Below are 19,998 nucleotides of genomic sequence, written 5' to 3'. Positions count from 1 at the left end.
GATTGATGCCACATATAGGCAGGTACAAAGCGACGCTAAAAATCGGCCCGCGGGAACATTCAAATACTCTGTTTGAGAAACGCATTATATACATATTATACGGGGTCGAAAGGGTGGTGTGATGGCGGCTCAATAGATAGTAGCTCCTAATGGTTTTAACGCTTTCGGCTTTTCCAACTATGTGAGCAGACCATCGGAATCATCTCTTCGGTTTAGCATCAAAAAAATTGCCCCTACTAGAAGGTCTAATTGGGGTGGGTCTTGTTGGATTTACTACCTGGGGCTGTTTTGATAGAAGTGTTTTCTTTTTTTTTTTTTTTAATTTTTAGTCGTCGAGTTACCGATTAAAGCATGTATCATACGGTTATAGCGCTAAGTTAAGCTAAGTAGCTTCTATGCTTTGAGCTTTTAACGTTTCCATTTCTAGTCGATCCAGCTAGATAAGCAAACCAAAAAGACACAGTTCAACGTCACCCAAAAATGACTATAGGCACAATGTGATTGATTATTATCACAGTGCCTCGTTATATCTGTGATTGAAGAATGTGACCAAGCAAACTCATTTTTAAGATAGCAGATCTCTTTGTCTACCAGCATAACATTACTTGATAATAAAACGAACTACTGTTCACACAACCGCAGGCGCAGGCGCAGGCTCTCAGTTCGTACGAAGTTTGCTCCGTTACCCCCTGCGTTTCTTTTCCGTGCCTCTATTTTCAACTCCCCTTAAGAATATATGAAAAAAGTGAATGTTATTCGAAAGGCATACATCAGCTGGCACTGAGTATTGGTTTAAACAAGGCGGAATATTTAACAGTGGATGTATTTTGAAGTCTTTTGACCAAAGATAGCAATGAACGTATTAGAAAATCAACATCGAATTGTAGCAGTCGGGTAAGGTTGTTTCGAGACGTGACGTGTTTGCAAAAGCATTGGAGTTTATCAGAGGCGCCGGCCGCGAATGAGGCCACGTGCTGGTACCGTCCATCCGGTGGTGATACTTTTCTAGACGTTAAAGGTGTCGCGTATTTTTATTTTATGGTACTGTACTAGGTAACTCAACGGAAGTAAGAACGTCAAAGCGATTTTACCGACATGCTTGATTAAGCTAATACCGCCTAACCTGTCTATGATGCCTAAAGTGCGCTGACGCAATATCCTAGGAACAAATGCGGTGCACATATCGCTTTTTGATGAAAATACGAACTCAATGTAAGTTAAACGTTTTTGATAAGTTAAACTTCGAATTTAACTTGCGGAAGATATCAATCATTTTTAGCGTTTGTCACTAATTTTTCCGAATTACGGTATTTAACAGCTATACTCATGCTCGATTAACTTGAACAAGGAGTATAGATTTTTTTTTACTACGATACATACTTTTTTTAACATAAAAAAGTCTTACTTGTAAAAAATATCTCTAACTTCAATTTAACAAAATATTAAATATGCTATACACTTTTTTACGATTTTCCTCTATGTGACTGAGCTGAAAATAATGACCCAAATAACAAATACGAACAAAAGAGAAACTTTCGCTGAATAGAATTGACCCAGGTTAAGAAGCAAGCAAGAAGACCGTTTTCTGTAATTTCAGCATTTCTACAATCATTTAAAAAGTGCTCCATATTGACCATGCGTATTACACAATACATGCAAGCAAAAACCAACGGAACGGAGCGAACGTCCGAAGGTAATTAATTCGAAGAACAATCTCATATATATTTACGCTTTACGTCATGCAAATTTGCGGTTTTATTAAGAATGATTTAGAGAAATTGTCCCTTGAATTTCGGTGAAACGAGCTTGAACATGACGAAGGCGTCTCTTGCAGGATTAAGGGCGTAGTACTTCGGCCAAACAACCATTCGCTTAAATCCGACACTTTCATAAACTCGAATCGCTCGAAGGTGTTCCGTCATGACGTGTAGATACACGAAATCCGCATTTGCTATCTAACAATAAGATTTTGTTGATTATCACGAATGCTGTTTTTGCTGTGTTGACAGGGCAAAAATAGGGCATTTAATCGACAAACCACTGATTATAGCTACCATCTTGCACGGCCTTCCTTTGGGCAGTTCCTTTCTCGGGCGTAGTGTTAGTTGATTGTATAAACACAAGTTAGCAAGGGCGACAGATTACGCATGGTACTTTGTGCTCTGACTTTGTACGCCATATGTATACTTGGTTATTAATTGTGGTTTTTATCTGTATATACTTCGACCACATCATGGTTGATTAACCGATATTTCGTTTGGTACTTTATGCGATACATAATAGGCGCAATAGTCATCCCAAAACTCGTATTGAAAGAGGGCAGGTCGAAAAATTTGCCTGTCAAATTACCTAGAAGTTTTTCAACGCTAATAGTCTACCATCCTGCTGTGTTAGAAGATTTAGATATCTAGATCTTTTAGATAAGCTCATACACCTATGACTAGACGACGCGACCTTGTTTTGAATATCTAAAAAAAGGTTCTGTCTAAAGTTACACCAAGTAAACGTGTCAAAATCAGATCCTTTTCTCAACCCTGCGATCATGTTTCCCTCACCTGATTAAAGTGACTGACTAAGTGTTTACGAATTTCACGTTCGATACTACTAATATATATTTCCATGAAAGGCTGGCCCCCTCCAGCTCGAAACGAACCGTGTCCGCATCCGGGTTTGATCCTAGAACACCTCCATGTTACTTCTGCTAGTAGGCGAACACGTTACCTCTTCACTATGACGGAGTCCAGCTGAGCTTTCTGTACCTCATTCAATGTCGCGAGGCTATTGGATAAAGCTACCACTTGTTGCTATTACCGTAACACTCTTTGTATCCCAGCAATTTGTCGCCATTGCATCAAAGTAAACATTTCGGGATGTGCTATAGGTTACCACCTTTCGTCATATATTGAGCAACGACAAAGCGTTTCCGAGGAATCTTTTATAAGGTAGATATATGCATATACAGAAACAAAAGCAAGGGCGAAAGAGTAGACTTACGGTGGAAAACGACATGAGTTTTGAAATCGGGAAGAGGGATTCTCGTATAGGAAAAGGATCGGTTTTGAGTTAGCAGGAATACTATTTTGACGGCAAATTGGCTCTCATCACTTAATATTTTTCCTAGTATAAGCCTACTCTTGCCCTCGTACGTGTGACATGAATTATACAAACCGTTGGAGAGCTCTCTGGATCAATTACCAATTTTACTAATCGCGTGCCTATGCCAAGAGATTGAAACGACTTGTCTACGCCTACCAGCATTATACAAAAGCCCTTCTTTTGCTCTACCTGCAACTGAAAATGTTTATCTTGGATTCAGAAACTTTTGCTACATATGCTTATACATATGCATGTAAAAAATATACTCATATTCTATAAAATACATTTTGCTCAATTATTATTATACATGTAAAATGTTATTTTATTATAATCTAAATGCATTTTGCATCTAAAACAAAACCTATTTTTAGGTCTGGGGCCTTACATTCAAAAGACAAAACTTTATCGAACAACTACATAGCTGCGACCTTGCTCTTAAAATCTTCAATGGGAGAGTTTTGAGAAACGCAATAATGTAGATTTAGAGCGTTGGCCGGTAGTTTGGACTATTAGTAGTATCCTAACAGGGGTAACGAAACGTAAAATTTTCGCGAAAACTATTATGAATAATATGTTTAGATTAAATAAAACACTACGAGCAGTTGAAATGATCTCCTTGAGAATGGACGAGAATAGTAAACGCACCTGGGTTAATGCCCTGGGAACAAAGACTAGGTCAAAATCCCCCAAAATGAAGCCGACCAATTTTTCGTCCTCATTGAAAGCGCCGATAGCTGTACCCGTCGTAGAGTCGATAACTTTCTAAGAACATTAAGATAAAAAAGATAAGTTAAAAAAGTGGTGTAATTAACACCGTATCCATAAAACTTTTGAAATCTAGTGACGGAACATTCGATTCCTACTAAATAACAACGCTCTACAAATAATAAACAATGATAACAAGGATAAACTGCGTCCATTGGAAGGTACTGTAATTTACGTTCTTCATTGTTCAACATGGCTGTTTCCGATTTCCTATATTTTTCACCTTCTTCGATAGGTAAGTACAGTTGATAAAGCTTTAAAGCGATGTACTTGTATTGGCCAACCCTGTACTAGACATATTTTTTAGAAGCAGTACTCACCTTCAGAAAAAACCTTGGGTAGAAAAGGGGCAAGACGGAATTAGCTAGAACAAACGTGGCTTCCACGTCCGACGGACGGAGTCGTCGATAGGAAATTCTAACAGTAGCTTTTTCGAATGATTTTGGTGACGTTGAGTCCTCCGAATTTGATGATTCTTCCAACATAATTTCTACAAATGCAGAGGTAAGCGTCGTTTTCCGCCGCAGACAACTTAAACACCGTTAAATTGTTCTAATTAGCGAAATCAAAATTTGAACACAGGTGCGCTAGGATCGCCAGGATTTCTGCTAACCTGCAGACAGGGTAGTGTGCCATCTGCTTTCAATACCTTCATTTATTTATACAGCTCAGTTACTCTAAATACATGGAATATAGCTTTCTGGGATATAGGAATATTAAGCTCAGCCTGAAGCGCATCATAGCTTCCAACTTTGGGATTTTCGGGCACTGCTACGGAACCCATGAGATGCCCGCCCCTCGTAGCCACCCCACCTCCATATATCTTTTGGCATTGTTGACATATAACAATATTATATTTTTCTCATAGCAGACATCTCTTTGCTTGAAATGAGGCTCTTAATGATCGGACGTGTCAAGTCATGGCTGTCATTTACGGTACATAGTATCTACACGCTAAATTCTATACCATGGAATTAGGACTATAGGAAAGCATAACTTTCATTGGATAATCAATAAAGTTGTGTGCTGAGATGATAAATGCAGATGTAATACTACCTCAACGGAATCTTCCTAAGGAATCGTCTACACCAAACATCGACGATCAAAGGCTTTAAATAACTTTTGGGATAGGATCGATAAAATACCTTAAATAAAGCTGCGATTTAGCTTCATTTTATGCGCGCTGATATTTGTTAATGTTGAGTGATATACGAACTTATTCCTAATTTTTTTCTTGCATACGAAGATAGCATAATTTGAAAACTTAAACGAGTAAAGGTTTAACAAAAAAAAGATTCCGTTTAGCCGCAAATAAACGAATTTAGCACAGGTTAAACAATTTAATGTAACAACGTAACGTATATTGGTACTACCCTTGTAGGGCATCGATTTAGCACAGCTTTGAGCCTATTTCCCTTTGAGACAGACACTGGAAGCAATATACCGCACTGTGTATACAACCTTGCGTGTGAACTAGATAATATGTTCAATATGTGATAAAACCGTCGTCGAGATAAAATCAAGTCCACTTTAACTTACCAAAATCTTTCAATCTGCTCTGCGCAAAACCGATCTGCCTAGTCGAACCCAAGTCTAGCTGTTGTCATCCAGTCTGTAACAAGGATCCCACTGTGCTGTACTTCCAATGTTCAGGGTTAAAATTTAGATTATCTTATTCGGTTTTTTTTTAATTACTATACATAGATGCTATATATTCTTGCTACAGTTCTATAAATATATGAAACTATGAAATGAATATATGAAGGTAATTCTGTCAGCGTAATACTCAGTTACTACTTGGGGGTTAGGCAGATATGACCATACGGTGTCCTGCCTTGACACCTACTCTATTTCGATATATGAATTATCATCAGTGAAGCATATCGAAGATAAGCCCAAACGATTTTGCGTGTTTAACCTTTATTAGGGTGTGATCAGATGTTGTTTAAGTCGTTAGATGACTTTGCCATAAAGCACCCCGCAAGTCGAAAAAAGTAAGCCTTTAATTATCTAAAAGGACTTCAGCTAGACTATGGCCATTTGATCATATATAAGGCAACTTTCGACGATAAGAAACTGTTTGATTTGGCCGTTATGCGCTAAGGTCAACAGTACGAGTTCACAGCCTATTCGAATACTGTGTGAGGACGAAAGGATGTACATGCCCTTTACATAAAATCCCCAGCTAGAAGAGTGTATTTAGTTTACATACTCCTCCGATCAGCTAAAAATGTACAACGCTCCAATGAACGTATAACCGTACATCATTCTGAGGTATTAACAGGCAGCTACATGACTAATCGACAATATTCAATGCCTAAAAGTACATCGAAAAATTATGCTCATATTTTTAGAGTGCACGGCATGCGAAGCTCGGTCGTCCTCTTGTGGGACTACTTTGTTTTCTACGTAATGGAATCTCTTATCTGATTTTGCCGTAGCTGCAGACGCACGACTGTCTTCAAAGCTTCAGAGTTTTACGCGTAACTAACCTTAACAGCACTACTACCACATTTTCACACTATCCGTTAGTCGATCAACCGGCCCGAGTCAAAAACAGTGTCAGGCCAAGAAGCAGTTGTAGACTTGTTTATGTATTACGGTTAAGAAGATGTGCGTAACAATGGCTAAGGGATTCACTGTGTTGGTTAGTTGGATATTGCTCTGTATCATTCCCGTGACGTATTCGTACAAGGGACGATTTTATACGTTGGTTACACCATCTGATAAGGACGCCTACACGAACACCCGGCCCAAGTGTACAGTCTCCTACAACATCTGTTACTACATCTACTAGTCGAGATATTGACGTTATAGCCGAACATTCAATAGCACAGTCTGAACTCGAAGGAAATGACTTAGACCTTATTGAGGCTTTCGAGCACACTGAAATGCCGAATAAAGTTGACTCAGATGAGCAAACGGATGAGGAGAACCAGGTAAGATTACTAAAGTTTTTTGGATAAGTTCTTGGCTTTGCGAACAAAACTTTTATTGTCAATATTGATTAGAATGAAAAGTGTATTTAAGAAATTTAGTCATATACGGGCAAGTGTTATGACGAATATTTACTATGAAACGGATGCTATAATTACGTAAGTATTATGTAAATAAATGCGTCTGATACATGGGGTCCAGGAGTGTTTTGCTCTACTCAGCTGCACAGAAAGGACGTCAGACTATCACTGGACCGTCCTACGGAACCAACGTGCCTTTTTGTTTTTCGTTTAATTAACAGCTGCTTGTTCAGTGACTTAAATTAAGCTCACATTTGACTGGAACTGCAATTAGGGAATAGTGCCATTGGGTGCTTGAAAGCCCCAACGGGTTTGGCCGTCTAGCCGTTGTAGAGCCATACGTTACTTGGAAGCCCTAAAGGGTTTTGCTGTTTGGCCGTTATGATAGGGAATAGTGCCATCTGATATGAATTTGGCCATCTGGTTATTGTGCCAAAGAAAAGAGACATATGGTGCTTGAAAGCTTCAAAGAGTTTGGCCGTCTGTCTGTGTAGTAAAGACAAAAAGCCATATGGTACTTGGAAGTTTCAAAGAGTTTGGCCGTCTGGCCGTTGGGATAGAGAATAGTACAATCTACTACACTAAAAATACCCTAATGTGTGTTCGAGAACATAGAGGCATTCACTACTGATATTTAACACGGTGAGGAACAACAGTCGGGTTACGGCTATGGGCATTTTTCAACTAACGTACAGGGAGGTTACCTATATTATTTAGTTCTTCCGCAGAAAAACTACATTGTGTAGACTGGCCTAGTAAGTGACGACAGTATTTTAATGAGACCCCCGCCAATAAAAATCTTCTGAGGCTAATAAGGATCTCAGTTTTTAATATAATAAGACTAATAAGGAATGAATGACGGCTACATTCATTAAGATATGAATCTAAAACCTAATGAATCACAGCTGTATCAATCAAGAGATTTTGTTCAGAAATAGTGTTTCTTGTTTCTGGTGTCTTCATTTTATCAAACTATAAGCCGAATATATATTTAAACAAACTGGCTTACAACCACTCTGACATGGCCGTAGATGTAGTAATATTTAATCTATTACAAGTCGGCTATGTTTATCGGTAAAGTATCCCCATATCGCGGCAGGTGTTCCTTAGCGTCTAGCCTTAGTCAACATTACGTTCTGCCGTCCATACCGCCTCGCGATTTTTTTGTACGCGCATCGAGCAGGATTCGAAAACCAACTAACAGATCGCACAACTTCCGTTATACGACGCAATCGCGGACGTCGACACCTCTCGTTTCTCTGACGGATGCTCTGTTTTCGTCGTAGTGCCCGTGAGTTTGGCCGTTTCTTCTTCTTAATAAGGTCCATATTCGCCTTTCTTTAGTGACGAATTTTGCAGATTCATTGCCCACTGAGTAAAAAGGGCCGTACTTTCACGAGCTGTCGCCCGTGTACTCCCGTGTCCTAAGCCGACTTCTTCTGTTTGTTGGACTAAGTCACCATACGACGACCAAATTTCTGTGTGACGTACCAAGACTTCGGCTGCTCGCGGAGTACCGACTCGTTTTTAATGGCGGTTCTTTTCTTTAAGCATTTAGGTTATGTGGCATGCTGATTTAACTCTTGCGGTCAACGGTTAATGTAAGTTAAAACGATCACAGCACCTCAAAAATTTCCTGTGTTTTAATACTGAACGACTTGTAAGCATACCAGTGGCGTGTTTTTTTCGGACTAGGCTAAACCACTCTCATTATGTAGATTTTATCGGAAGTTAATTACGCGAGAACCTTACATATTGTAATGACATCCAAAAGGTGTACTTCTGATGGAGAACGGTCGCTCGATATTTTTCTACTCTTCGAAATGACCCAAGAAGTAACAATGAAAATAAAGAAAAAAAATAGACCTGTCATCGACGTGACAAATTTGTGACGGAGTTATGTCCCCCTACATTTAGTTCCCCTATAGGTGAGCAACGAGGCACCTTCGCGTTTGGAAATATACGTGTCGGATATTGATCCTCAATGATCTGAGGCTATGCCTCTCTATGACTCGATAACGAACTGTGGGTCGACCCACATTAGCGCCCAGAATCTGCGTTCATACAACTGCGACGCTATCCAACCAACGCACAACTATTCTTTCAGAGCTCTTCGATTTACCCGTAACGGATCCAGAGAACAGAGTAACTGACTTTAATTTATCATAACGAGATACACGTTCATCTAGCAATCCAAACTCGCAGCAAAATGGCCGATGAGGAAGAAGATAACTACCTCATAACGCGCCACCTTTATTCAGTGATGCTCCGACTGTAGTGAATCCTCAATGGGATAATAAATGCTCATTGATAGATTTATCATTCGAATCAATAGTCTCCAATTCAAGCCGACTCAAACTAAGACGCTAAGTACAAAGAATAGAATTGGTCTATTCTTCGTATGTTAGGGAGAAGTAAGTTAGTTTTAGGCCTCGATTCAACGCTCATATCTCTAACGCATTTCAGGCATAACTTGGAACACGCAAATAGCACAGACTTGTTTAAAAAAAAATAAATGCCGAAAATGAATGAGAATACAAATAGCTTGGAAATTTTTTTTTGCGTGCGCATAATTCAACTACTCGATAAACTGAAAATCCTAGTATTGAAAAAATTTGCTTTTTTTTTTACTATGTGAAAAATATTGGAACATTTGTATAATTTAATCTAGTTCCGGACTGTAAAAATCCGATTTGATATTCCTTAGTTAATTTTCTCCTCGGGTATATCTAATGATTTACCGGAGGTTGATTTATTATATTCACTGAATAAAAATGTGTACTGCTCTGTAGGTCAACTTGGCCATTCAAGTGACACACTTATCAACGCCTGTCACCGGAAATTCATTGGACAACTTATAGTTCCGCTCACGAAACTACCTCGATAACTATAGTATTGAATACTTAATTTAATACAAATTTAGTTTCGAGGAGTAATTATACTTGTTATCGGCGGATAATTGGTAATATGTGTTGAAGAAGTAAAAGGACAGTATACTAGAAAAATTCTAAAATAGTCGAAGAGCCACGATGAGATAGTACGCACTACAGCGGGTAGACGTAGCACAAACATGTCGAAACCAGTGAGACATATTCCTCCTGGTTTCAGTTAAACTTGCGCAACAGTATCCTTACCCGTGATCGGTAGGTGTGCCCAATGCAGAGGTATGGATCAGCTAGTGTCATCATTTATTAGTTAATCATAATCGAGCATTGTTGAGTAATGGGTCTGGAGCAAGTTTAACCCTTAATGACCTTGCCATGAATGCTAGCTAGTCTCGGAAAGTTCAGTACACACATGCTAGCATTTGGATTGTATTTGTCTGATGTTTTCAGAAGGAGCACCGATTATATGATCGAAGTTAATATGTCCGATAAGAATACTCTGGGGCCTAAACCTATTTCCTTATTATTCAGCGATTGCGGTTAAACGATATCCTAGATTATCCACCTAAGCTATGGTAGAAATGTTGCTTCGGGCATCCTTAGTGCTACGTTGAAGTGAAAAGAGAGTAACGCTAGTGGTTCCCGTTCTGTTTTATGTAGCCACAACAGATATACAGAACGGTGTTACCAGAGAAGAGCCATTGCGGCGGTAATACCGAATAGATTGGTAATAAACGAAATAAGTACATCTCGCCAAGCTCTATCCAAGCTAGCAGTGATCCGTCGAAACAATTTAGATTAAAGAAACAAGCATCGACAGAATTCAGTGTAACTCCTACATTTCCATATGAGCCTGCAGGACGGAACTGCTGCGTTCGGACAATTATTACTTGGTTCACTTTTTGACATTGCTCCTATCTGCCTTTCTTACTTAGGGCCTTTTTATGTTTCGAATTCTTCGCCCAGTATAGCTGTTAGGCACAAGTTCACAACACAGCTGGCGCCCAGCATGAAGCGAAGTGTGCTTGTGCTCGGATTCAGAGGTGGGCCACAATATGTTTCTAGGATTAGCAGGCAAACGTCATCAGAGCGTAGTCCAAGTTTGCTTACCGACTATAATAATAAATGCCAACTTCACAATAGTTTCACAACAGCCGTGAATAAGGCTGAAGTTGACAGAATAGCAGGTACTAAAGCAACCTCGCTGGAAACTGACCAGCAGTTGTGTCTGGAAGTTTACGTGACATGATGCCTCTGTCCTTTCAGAGTCAGCGCTCTTAAGTAGGTCAGCTGTAAACTATAGACCAGGTCTAGCATCGGCTGTACCTTCAGGATTGGTTCGGACACCTGAAAGACGAGACACTGTTAGAGAGTGAAGATCAACCCTATCGCCACTAGTCCTTGATTTACTGGTTCGGATCGACTTATTTACCGAACGCTAACCTCCATAACCTTACACCTCGATTAATCCACCCCTCGACCGATAGTGGTCGTGGAAAATGAAATCGTAGTTATCACTGCAAAGGACGTCGGTGACGATCCAACTTCAGCAACACAACTAATCGGACCAAACAATACGCACTGGCCCAAAATAAGCGTTATCCCATGGTAGAAGCGAATAGTAACGTCGTAAAAGTTGTAGCTTTCATACATTGAGTCCACCCGTTTTAGAACAACGAAAATGGTGGTCAATTTGATTGAAAATTGACAAATTACTTTATAAAATTGGTCTGTATGTGAGAAAAAGCCCAGGAAATGCCGGAAGCTGCAACCGTGTTACCGATCGATAAATGAACCCAACACAAATTCTGCGCTGCTATGCAGAAACGTTTTAAAACGGCCTGTTCCGTTCCTGCAACGATTCTCAATTTCTCGTTTCAGGCACTGTAAAAGCAACCCCTATGGTCATCCATCCAACATCTATTTATGAGGCATATTTATGCGAGCTGTTTTTTACGTTTTACGCAAAGCACATATGTTATGCTATTTAGACTAAGGGGTGCGCTAAGAAATATTGATCGCCGCCGTAGATCGAGTGGGTTACTAACGATTAGTACAGGACAATCCTCGATCAAATGGTTCCATTTTCGAAGGCCACGTTTTCAGAGATAAACTATAGAATACTGAATGACGCTATAACAGCCCTCACGTATATTCCAGCCTAATTATGCAATGGTTATGAAAAAAAGATCTACACACGTGTAGATAATTTCTATATATATATTTATATCTATATATATATTTCACGTATAGAAAGTTTGTATGATCTACTTAACGTCGTTCTCGATCTGCAGTCATAAAAACCTCTGAGCGTAGTGGGGAAAAAAAGTTTTAAGATCGAGCATTACTTGAATGTAACATTATAAGCAATAATCTTAACGTAGGGTTAGGCAGCCCAGCGTCTAATACTTAAGGCATACATAAGGCACCTAAAACCTTCAGGGAATCTTTAACAAGATTTATATAAGTGTGTGTACATATTTTCGAGATGTCAAAAACAAACACTACGCAAAACGGATACTGTGTATCCACGAGGATTAGCTCAGCAACGATAGTAGCGGCCATACGATCAAAATATAAGAGGCGATTTAGAGCCGTCCTTAAAACGGAGCATCTATTAGCATCCTACTAACGTATTCGAAAATAAAAAGGACATTTGGACGTTTCAAAGATGGAGCCCATATTATTAAAGTGCAATTGATTTATACACAGCTCTATTGTAAATGGCAATACCATATATCTAACTATCAAAGGAAGTTATCTACCGGTCTGGAGACATTAACCCAGACTTCAAGTCTGGGACTTGACAATTTATTTTAAGTATCGCAACGATTGTTTTACTATTGAATAATTAAATGTTCACTTATTTGTCAATGATTCTAGCAAATCCTATAGGCACGAACATGTCACATGGGGTCGTGTTAGCTGATGCCCGATATGACCCAGAAGCGAACTAGAATAGAAACTGATAATCGATCTACAGTGCGGCTAGTCAAACAAACACAAACAGCAATACATTCTTCTGTATGTGATGTTAATTTTGTCAGAGATAATTTTTTCATTCAAGGCGATCTCTCATTTCAGTTTAATAAAAGCGTCAATTTTCTATGTTTGTGTTTTGTCGTAAATCAAATTCCTTATTAATATCAGTTTAGTAACATCGACAGCAAACGCTTTGACTGCATGCAGAAACATGACTGAAACTTGATTCAGTAAAAGGTTTTCGGTGAAGCTGACGCAGAAGTCATCAGATCGCCTCGTCGTACCTTTTTCGCCCGACGTGTTCCCTATTGCCTTTATTGAGCTGTTTTGCTTAAAAGTACTAATTCATTTGGGTCCAGAAAGAAAAAAAAAACTCTGGATTGGTGGAGGGCTTCGCAAAGTGGTATTGACAATGCTGGGCCGACTAAGCGAATGCAAACGGATCCCCAGTAGAAAACTTTGCTTTATTCAATGTACAACCCGGACACCACTCTATCTGGGAATTACCTGTTTTGGTCAATGTGGTATTACCAGGAAGAAAAACATTGTCGATCAGAAGCCGAATGGCTCCACAAATAGATCGTTCTCAAGGACAAAACCCTTTTCCTTTGCAGAACACGTCGGCTTTTAAAAAGATGGGTGAAAGTCGTAAAAGGCGAGAGACACTAAGATGTGTTCACTCGCTCGAAAGTAACTGTGAATTAAAGTCCCTAAAAATAACGGAAACTTTTAACCCAACTTAACAACGTATGCTCCACGATCCGGTATGGCTTTCTTTGCATTTAAATAAACGGTGAGTGCTAAAGGTAAGCTTGAGCTGGGCTTAGCCTTATTATCCGCATACCAGGCTGTTCTAGTTGAGGTGAAATAAAACATCGCCTAAAAAGTCCCGGAAGTCTATCAGACAGACCTTTGAAGACCATACTGCGATTTGTATGATCTTCCATCGTTTTCCACGTAGCGGATGTACCTGTCCGCCATAAGAGGTTTAAAGCAATTATGGACCAACCAAGCAAAACAGTTTGTGTTATATATAACTAAAAGTAAAGGTTCCTTATTCCTTTCTATTGATGTTATTAATGTGACATTATGCATACTCGCAATAAATTTACTAATTTTAGTTAAATTAGATATAATCTTGGTGGAATTTTCTTTTTCTTTTAATATTGCATAGAACGACAGAAAATTTTTGGATTCCAACGGCTATAGTAGACGGGACACTGTTTTATATATCAGAGACAAAAACTTGTGCAAAGCATTAAAAAAATCTTCTAAATATGTTCGAGACTGACCTAAAATTTATAATATTAAAGCTCACTTTGTATCAACTTTTTCACGATTCGTTGTTAATTAACCGATTTCAAGTTCACTGTCAAGTTCGTTCCGATATTTATCTTAGTACAATGAAATGTTATTTAGAGAAAAAGAAACAAGCCAGTCTATAAGCTAATCCTAAAGACCGTTCGTTCCCAGTTGACGTTTCTTTTATATCTGTTAAAACTTAACAAAGGGTTGGCATTGTCGGGAAACATATTTTAAGTAAGGTTTTCTGGAAATAAGCTTAATCACTCCTTCAGCTTCCGTGTGGGTATATTCGTATTTGTAGCAGTGCTGATAAGAAAGTTCAATCAAGCAATGGCTGGTTTCTATACCCCTCTCGAATTCAGTTCACCGGCTAGAGCAACTTAAGCGGCGGGAACTCTTAACTGGCTCATTTGAAGCCAGTTTCCCTTTCTAGCTATTACGTAGGTGTTGTTGTAGAAAGTGTCATCTAAGCAAAGTAAACTTTAAGATACAAGGCCTAATCGTCAGGACGTGGAAGAATTGTAACGGTTTCATTGGGAAACACAATTTTTCATTGACTTTAGCAAGTTCGAAGGCTGAACAAGAGTCTGATCATTGTAGTAAGCGGATACGGCTACTATATTATTCAGCAGTTTATCTTAGAGATCACGTAAAATTGCTTGCTTTTGTCAAGGTCGAAATCTGAAATGCTAATTTCCAGTGTTTTCTGCACAAAAGCCGTAAGCACACATATGTAAACCTTTACAGCGCCTTGCCACTTATCAGGTATCAGGTGCTTTTATGGGCACTCAACCATGTTTCACGCAATACCTAAATCAAATTCAACTTCAGAAATTTCGCAAGCTTCGTCTCGAACTGACACTAATGATATTGGCAGCGGACGAAATTCTGCAAACCATCATGCTACTGTACCTAAGCCATACGGAACCGTCGAGTTCACCCGTGACGACATTTCATTACAACGAATCTCTGATCCTGCATTTGAAACATATCCAAATCCAAACATTAGCAAGCACTATAGATACGGGTCCTGTTGCCTTTGGAGCAAACCCGCAGATACGATGAGGTTCCGGTTCCTGAAGACAGAAATACAGGATCGATGGATACAGAGGACACCCACGTTAGGCAACGTGCCCCGGATAACGAACCCGCAATCCCAGGAGTGCGTTCGATTTCCAACTCTGACAGCACCGGCAGAGAATTTTTTAATCCAACCGTACGTCCTCGACCCGCGACGGATAGAAATGATGAACTCTATTTAACTGAAAGCTATGTTTCCAGGATGCAGCCATCAGACTTCAATTCATTGGATCAACAAGGATGGCAAGATGGAAGACGTGATGATGCTCAGAAAGATCGTCCCGAAGATCACGACGAAGATCGCAAAAGAGAAACCTCACGAGAGCAGCAATCTGCACAGATAGGCTATTGTTATGAGATCAGGAAGGGTTTCTAATGTACGTTTAATCTGCCATTTCTATCCGATCGATAATACGATATGTAAATACAAGCAGAAAGTCGATACAAAAGCCTATGATGAATCAAGTCCTCCTAAACACTACCGGTTAGGAGCTACCGTGTGCGCTGTATATTGGTTTTCAGAGCTGAAAATATGTTCAGAAGTCCTTGATCCGAGTGAGCCATAAACCGAGATAGGAACATCTAGATAGCTTCAGATCCATGTGACACGTTCGTCAGAATAACTCTCAACATATATATTATTATAGCTTTTACTGTCACCGTTTATCCCGTGAATAATGAACATATATAAGCGCATACGTAGCGCTCAATATAAACTTATGGTAAGATCAGAGGTGGGTGATGAGTAGGTTAGCAATTATTCGCAAGAACAAATACACTGAGAACGTATAGTTCTCAAATAAAACCGACAACAATTGGTAAGTTACCTTAGCACTGGTTTTATCTATTTTCGCGTAGTGAAATAGATACAATTGGTCCATTACGAATACGTTTAAGAGAAGCGCGCTGTATCAATTAGGATGGTGCATTTTAGCCTGGGCTAGCATGGCTGTCGTGTTTTGAAGCGCGAGGCTGCAATAGCTAGCTGTTACTACGTCCGAGAGATCACGTCACCTTCTTAGGAAACAGGCGGATAAGTTGTCTCTCACAATATTGCCTTTTTTTTTTCTGCAAGTACTTAGGTACTTAGATTGCAGCGTTAAAAAAAGCTCCGAGGAAGTTCTCTCTAAAGATCACTTAAAACCTCCTCTCCTAAACTCACTTAAAACCTACTCTGTTTAAAGATAGCTTTTTCTAGACATCTTACTTGCTTGTTACCTGTTGCCTGTTAACTTCGAAACACATGTCACTATCTAAATACATACAGTTTAATGTGTACTCTATACATATGCATTAAAGAACGTAGCAGCTATCGTTCTTACCCGATAGATTCCATGGACTATTATAGTTCGTACTTAACGTGCAGTTATCCAAGAATAAAAATTGTGGATAAGTGAATAGTTATCTGTCACTCGCACCTTATATTTATATATATAGACATATATTCGGTTTTATTTCATATAGCCTCCCCGCGATCAAGTGGGCCAGTTAGGCTCACCTTGGCAAGGAAGACATTATCCTGATTCTTCAGGAAACTCTTCTCCAGCTTTAGGAGCTGCAACAGTGATGGAACACTGGATGCGTTTCCTGCTATACCTTGCCATCTCTGCCGTCCTGAACTATACCTTGATCGGCCTGTTTTGACTATTCTAATTCCTTTAGCAGGCAGGATATTTGCATATTGAAAATTCAAATAAACGAAACTTATTCTAAATGTTTGCTATAAGTAAATTGTGATTCATGAAGAACGTCATTGTAGCCGGATTTTTTTTAATCTCTTGTAGATATATGTATCTTGTACATATATGCGCTTTTTTATTCAATCATATCTGTCGTGACATGATATTTTATTATGACGGTTTATTTTCTAAGGCGGTAATAAATGATAAAATGTTACGCTTGCTATATTAAATAAAAATTATTTCATAAGTTAGCTGCTATTTGATTTTAGTTTAAATCAAATATTATCCCTTTTCATACGGCGGTATCTCTATTTTGAACCATCATCCAAACAATAGATTAGCACCGCATCCGCCTAGGCCTAAAAGAAACTGCCACAGTAAGCCATGTCTGCATCGATTCATATTTTAAAAAATAGTTTCATTTTTTTAAAAATTTATTTTTTAAAAATTAAAAAAATAAAAAATAATTTAATCAATTTAGCGTGATTATAACATTTTAGATTACAATGAATCGATGTAGCCCTCAGGCCGGAAATCGCCTTAACATCACCTATTCCACAACGATAGACAGAATTCGTATACAGGTGACTCTGCCATAGCACACCATAATAGTTAAAAGATTGCTCTTTCTCGATCACTTAGGCCATGACGTAAATCAAGCAGTGTTTTTTTGCTTCCTTTGCCTAAATGGCGCCGAATCCAGCAGAAAAACGGACCTTTACGGGTCCTTCAGCAGCCAAACTCCAATCTAGGCCTGCCATCTTGCGTTTGAACTTTTGCCTTAAAGGCTCAAATTTTCATCGCCTATGTCGCAGCGTGGCGGCCTATTGAACTAGAGTTAAAGTAAAACACAGTCATTAGTTTCATTCAGACGACCATTCCCCAATGCCTATTGCTGCGTAGAATTCATAATAATGGAGATTTTACTTAGGGTCAAGGTATATATGTGTGCAGAGCAAAGCAAAGTCACTTGGCATGTTAAGAGTTCCCTTTTTACGTCTTTACAATACATATGTACGTACACTGTGTATATATACAATATATAATACATCCCTCAAGGGGCGTTCGTCCTATTCCGCATATAAGCAGATGAACTTCAGTTTCACTTAAATGCGTCTATGTGCGAGGTAAACTCTGCTACAAAAGCTCCGCCATAAGAGCGGAGCTTTTATAGCAGTTTATCAACTATTTCAAGCTTCTAATAGAACAATGAGAGCTGGTAAGAAACGATTCGTAGCACGTAACGATTGAGCACGTAGCTACAAGCCCGCCAATAGCGACTGATTTGTTTGAGAATTTTGTTCCAGAGGTTTGAGAATTTTTTCCTGAGGCTCATATATTTTAGACCTGTGTCTAGTGTCATTAAATACCTACTTGTTAACGCTAACCTTTTTAATGATCAGTCAGGTTGATCAGGCATGATTACGACCGGTAACCAGGAGGCGCCGGTAGGTTTAGTATTAATGAATGCATACAACCTGTGCGTACCGCTGCATTTGGCATAGATCCTTATGCTTGAGTGATTACGCCTGCAATATCGAACAACTGAGAGCTTTTAACAGACAAGAAAATGTTTCAATAAAGCATTTTGATCAATAGGTCCTTTATGTAGTCGTTGACGTAGGTCAGCTATGGCAATTCTGTGCTGATGTGAATTTGCAACCATATGAAAAGAAGACGGACTTATTTTGAAAGTAGCGTTTCATCTGGATAGTTTAATCAGTATAGGTCTGAAGCATTTTGATTAGTCAGTAAAAGGTACGGAAGAGCCTTTTTTGATAGTTTAACTCGCTTGTCAGCTGCTCGATCTATCTACGTTCCCTAAACAAATTTCACTTGCGTAAAGTTGATTAAATGTCTCATTTATGCCAGCCTGAATTGGACAGTCGTCACAAAAATCGTTCCGGTTCGAATTTTAGTTCAGCTGAATAACTCAGAAGCTTTCCTTTTTGTAAAAGGTAAATAAACAGCTGGCCCTATAATAGCGCGTAGCACGGGCTTATGCCTTGGTCGCCTATAGATCACGCTTCATGCATAGAGACTTACAGGAGTAGAAAGTATCGTATTCGGTCAAAAATATCGGTATACTATATGAAAGCAGCTTCTATAGATATCTGTTCCTTCCATGGCAAATGATCTAAGGAGTCCTAACAACTATTTCGAGTCCAATATTATTATTGAACCCTGCTTTAGATCGTTGGTCCTGTCGGCGAGCTCCAGTGATGTGTCTACGTCTAGTTCCATGTTCCTGCGGGTACTATCACGTTATCGTTAGGACATCTTTAAGGTAGCAGTTGGTTAAAAGTGGCCCAAGTCATATATGATTACAGGTATGATATTTAAATTGTAAGTAGACAGCTATTAATACTAGAAGACCTAAGTAGCTGTATGTCCACCTTCAGCGCTGATTCGGACGCATTCCAGAAAGAACCTTTTTTTTGTTTGACTCGTTGGCATAATCTACGCACAGTCCTATAGTCAAATACGTTGTGTCCTTCACTGGTCTAAAATATCGCGCCGCGATACAGACAAAATCATGCAGACAATTAGGTATAACTACAAAAATACAATATGGCCCGCTTTAGAAAACAACTTAGCGATTATTTCCTTATTCTCAGGTTGTTTTTTCTTTGATTGCCGTGTTTACTACGGCTTGGCAAGGCTGGTCGTAAATGGAACGGCAATCAAAGAAACACAACTCAATGAACGACGGAGTAGTTTGTGGCATGACTATTCTACGATGTATTAAATGCTGGGGACTTTTTTTTCCAGGCTAATGCAACACTGCATTGCGTAAACACAAACTAGCTCTATTTGAGAACTAGATAGCTTCTTAGAACAAATATCTCTAGAAAACCATAAAGATCGGAATTCATACTAGTCGTTAGTACAACTTAACTAAACTCATACCATTTTGTAAATCGTCAAAAAAAAAACAAATTAATTGCATCATTATCGAAAGTACGAAGTATGAAATCTGGATGGAAATTTTTTTTTTTTTTTTTTTTTTATGAAATCGATTCAGTATATGCCAAACATTCATTTCTATTTCTATTTAGACGCTCATCGCTCAGCACCTAATACATAATTCGAATATTTTTTGTCGTAACGTTTTTCTCCAGAAGTCACAAATTTTGCAGTAACCCGCAGTAGGGTTAAAAGGATCAAGTGGCACCCTAGGGGCGT

At 39.0% G+C, this 19,998-nt stretch overlaps 1 protein-coding gene across 4 annotated transcripts; it reads right to left on the bottom strand.

Moving 5' to 3' along the window:
* Positions 1-1,741: 1,741 nt before the first annotated feature.
* LOC111253992 (N-alpha-acetyltransferase 50-like) lies at positions 1,742-4,491 on the bottom strand. Of its 4 annotated transcripts, none has more exons than XM_086991184.1 (4): positions 4,182-4,491; positions 3,742-3,858; positions 3,196-3,285; positions 1,742-1,955 (listed from the first exon to the last, which is right to left on the bottom strand). In XM_086991184.1, exons 1-4 carry the CDS (start codon positions 4,344-4,346, stop codon positions 1,770-1,772), a joined length of 558 nt encoding a protein of 185 aa, XP_086847310.1. In that variant the 5' UTR covers positions 4,347-4,491; the 3' UTR covers positions 1,742-1,769. The 4 variants fall into 4 exon arrangements, with proteins under 4 accessions (XP_086847310.1, XP_022670122.1, XP_022670113.1 ...); XM_022814387.2 differs by having other exon boundaries at positions 3,196-3,291; positions 4,182-4,487; XM_022814378.2 differs by having other exon boundaries at positions 3,169-3,285; positions 4,182-4,487.
* Between the last annotated feature and the right edge of the window lie 15,507 nt (positions 4,492-19,998).

Source organism: Varroa destructor, unplaced genomic scaffold (genome assembly GCF_002443255.2).
Source record: "Varroa destructor unplaced genomic scaffold, Vdes_3.0 BEIS01000001.1, whole genome shotgun sequence".
In the NCBI taxonomy this organism is placed as follows: Eukaryota; Metazoa; Arthropoda; class Arachnida; order Mesostigmata; family Varroidae; genus Varroa; species Varroa destructor.
This window is presented reverse-complemented; position numbering and strand designations above follow the sequence as displayed.

Excerpts from the sequence above, each read along its gene's own strand:
- LOC111253992 (XM_022814368.2), bottom strand. The coding sequence starts at position 4,346 with ATGTTGGAAGAATCATCAAATTCGGAGGACTCAACGTCACCAAAATCA. Across the intron at positions 3,292-3,741 it reads TTCCCAGGGCATTAACCCAG|TTGCAGGTAGAGCAAAAGAA; the intron begins GTGCGTTTACTA and ends AAACATTTTCAG. Across the intron at positions 1,956-3,168 it reads ATCCAGAGAGCTCTCCAACG|ATAGCAAATGCGGATTTCGT; the intron begins GTTTGTATAATT and ends TCTTATTGTTAG.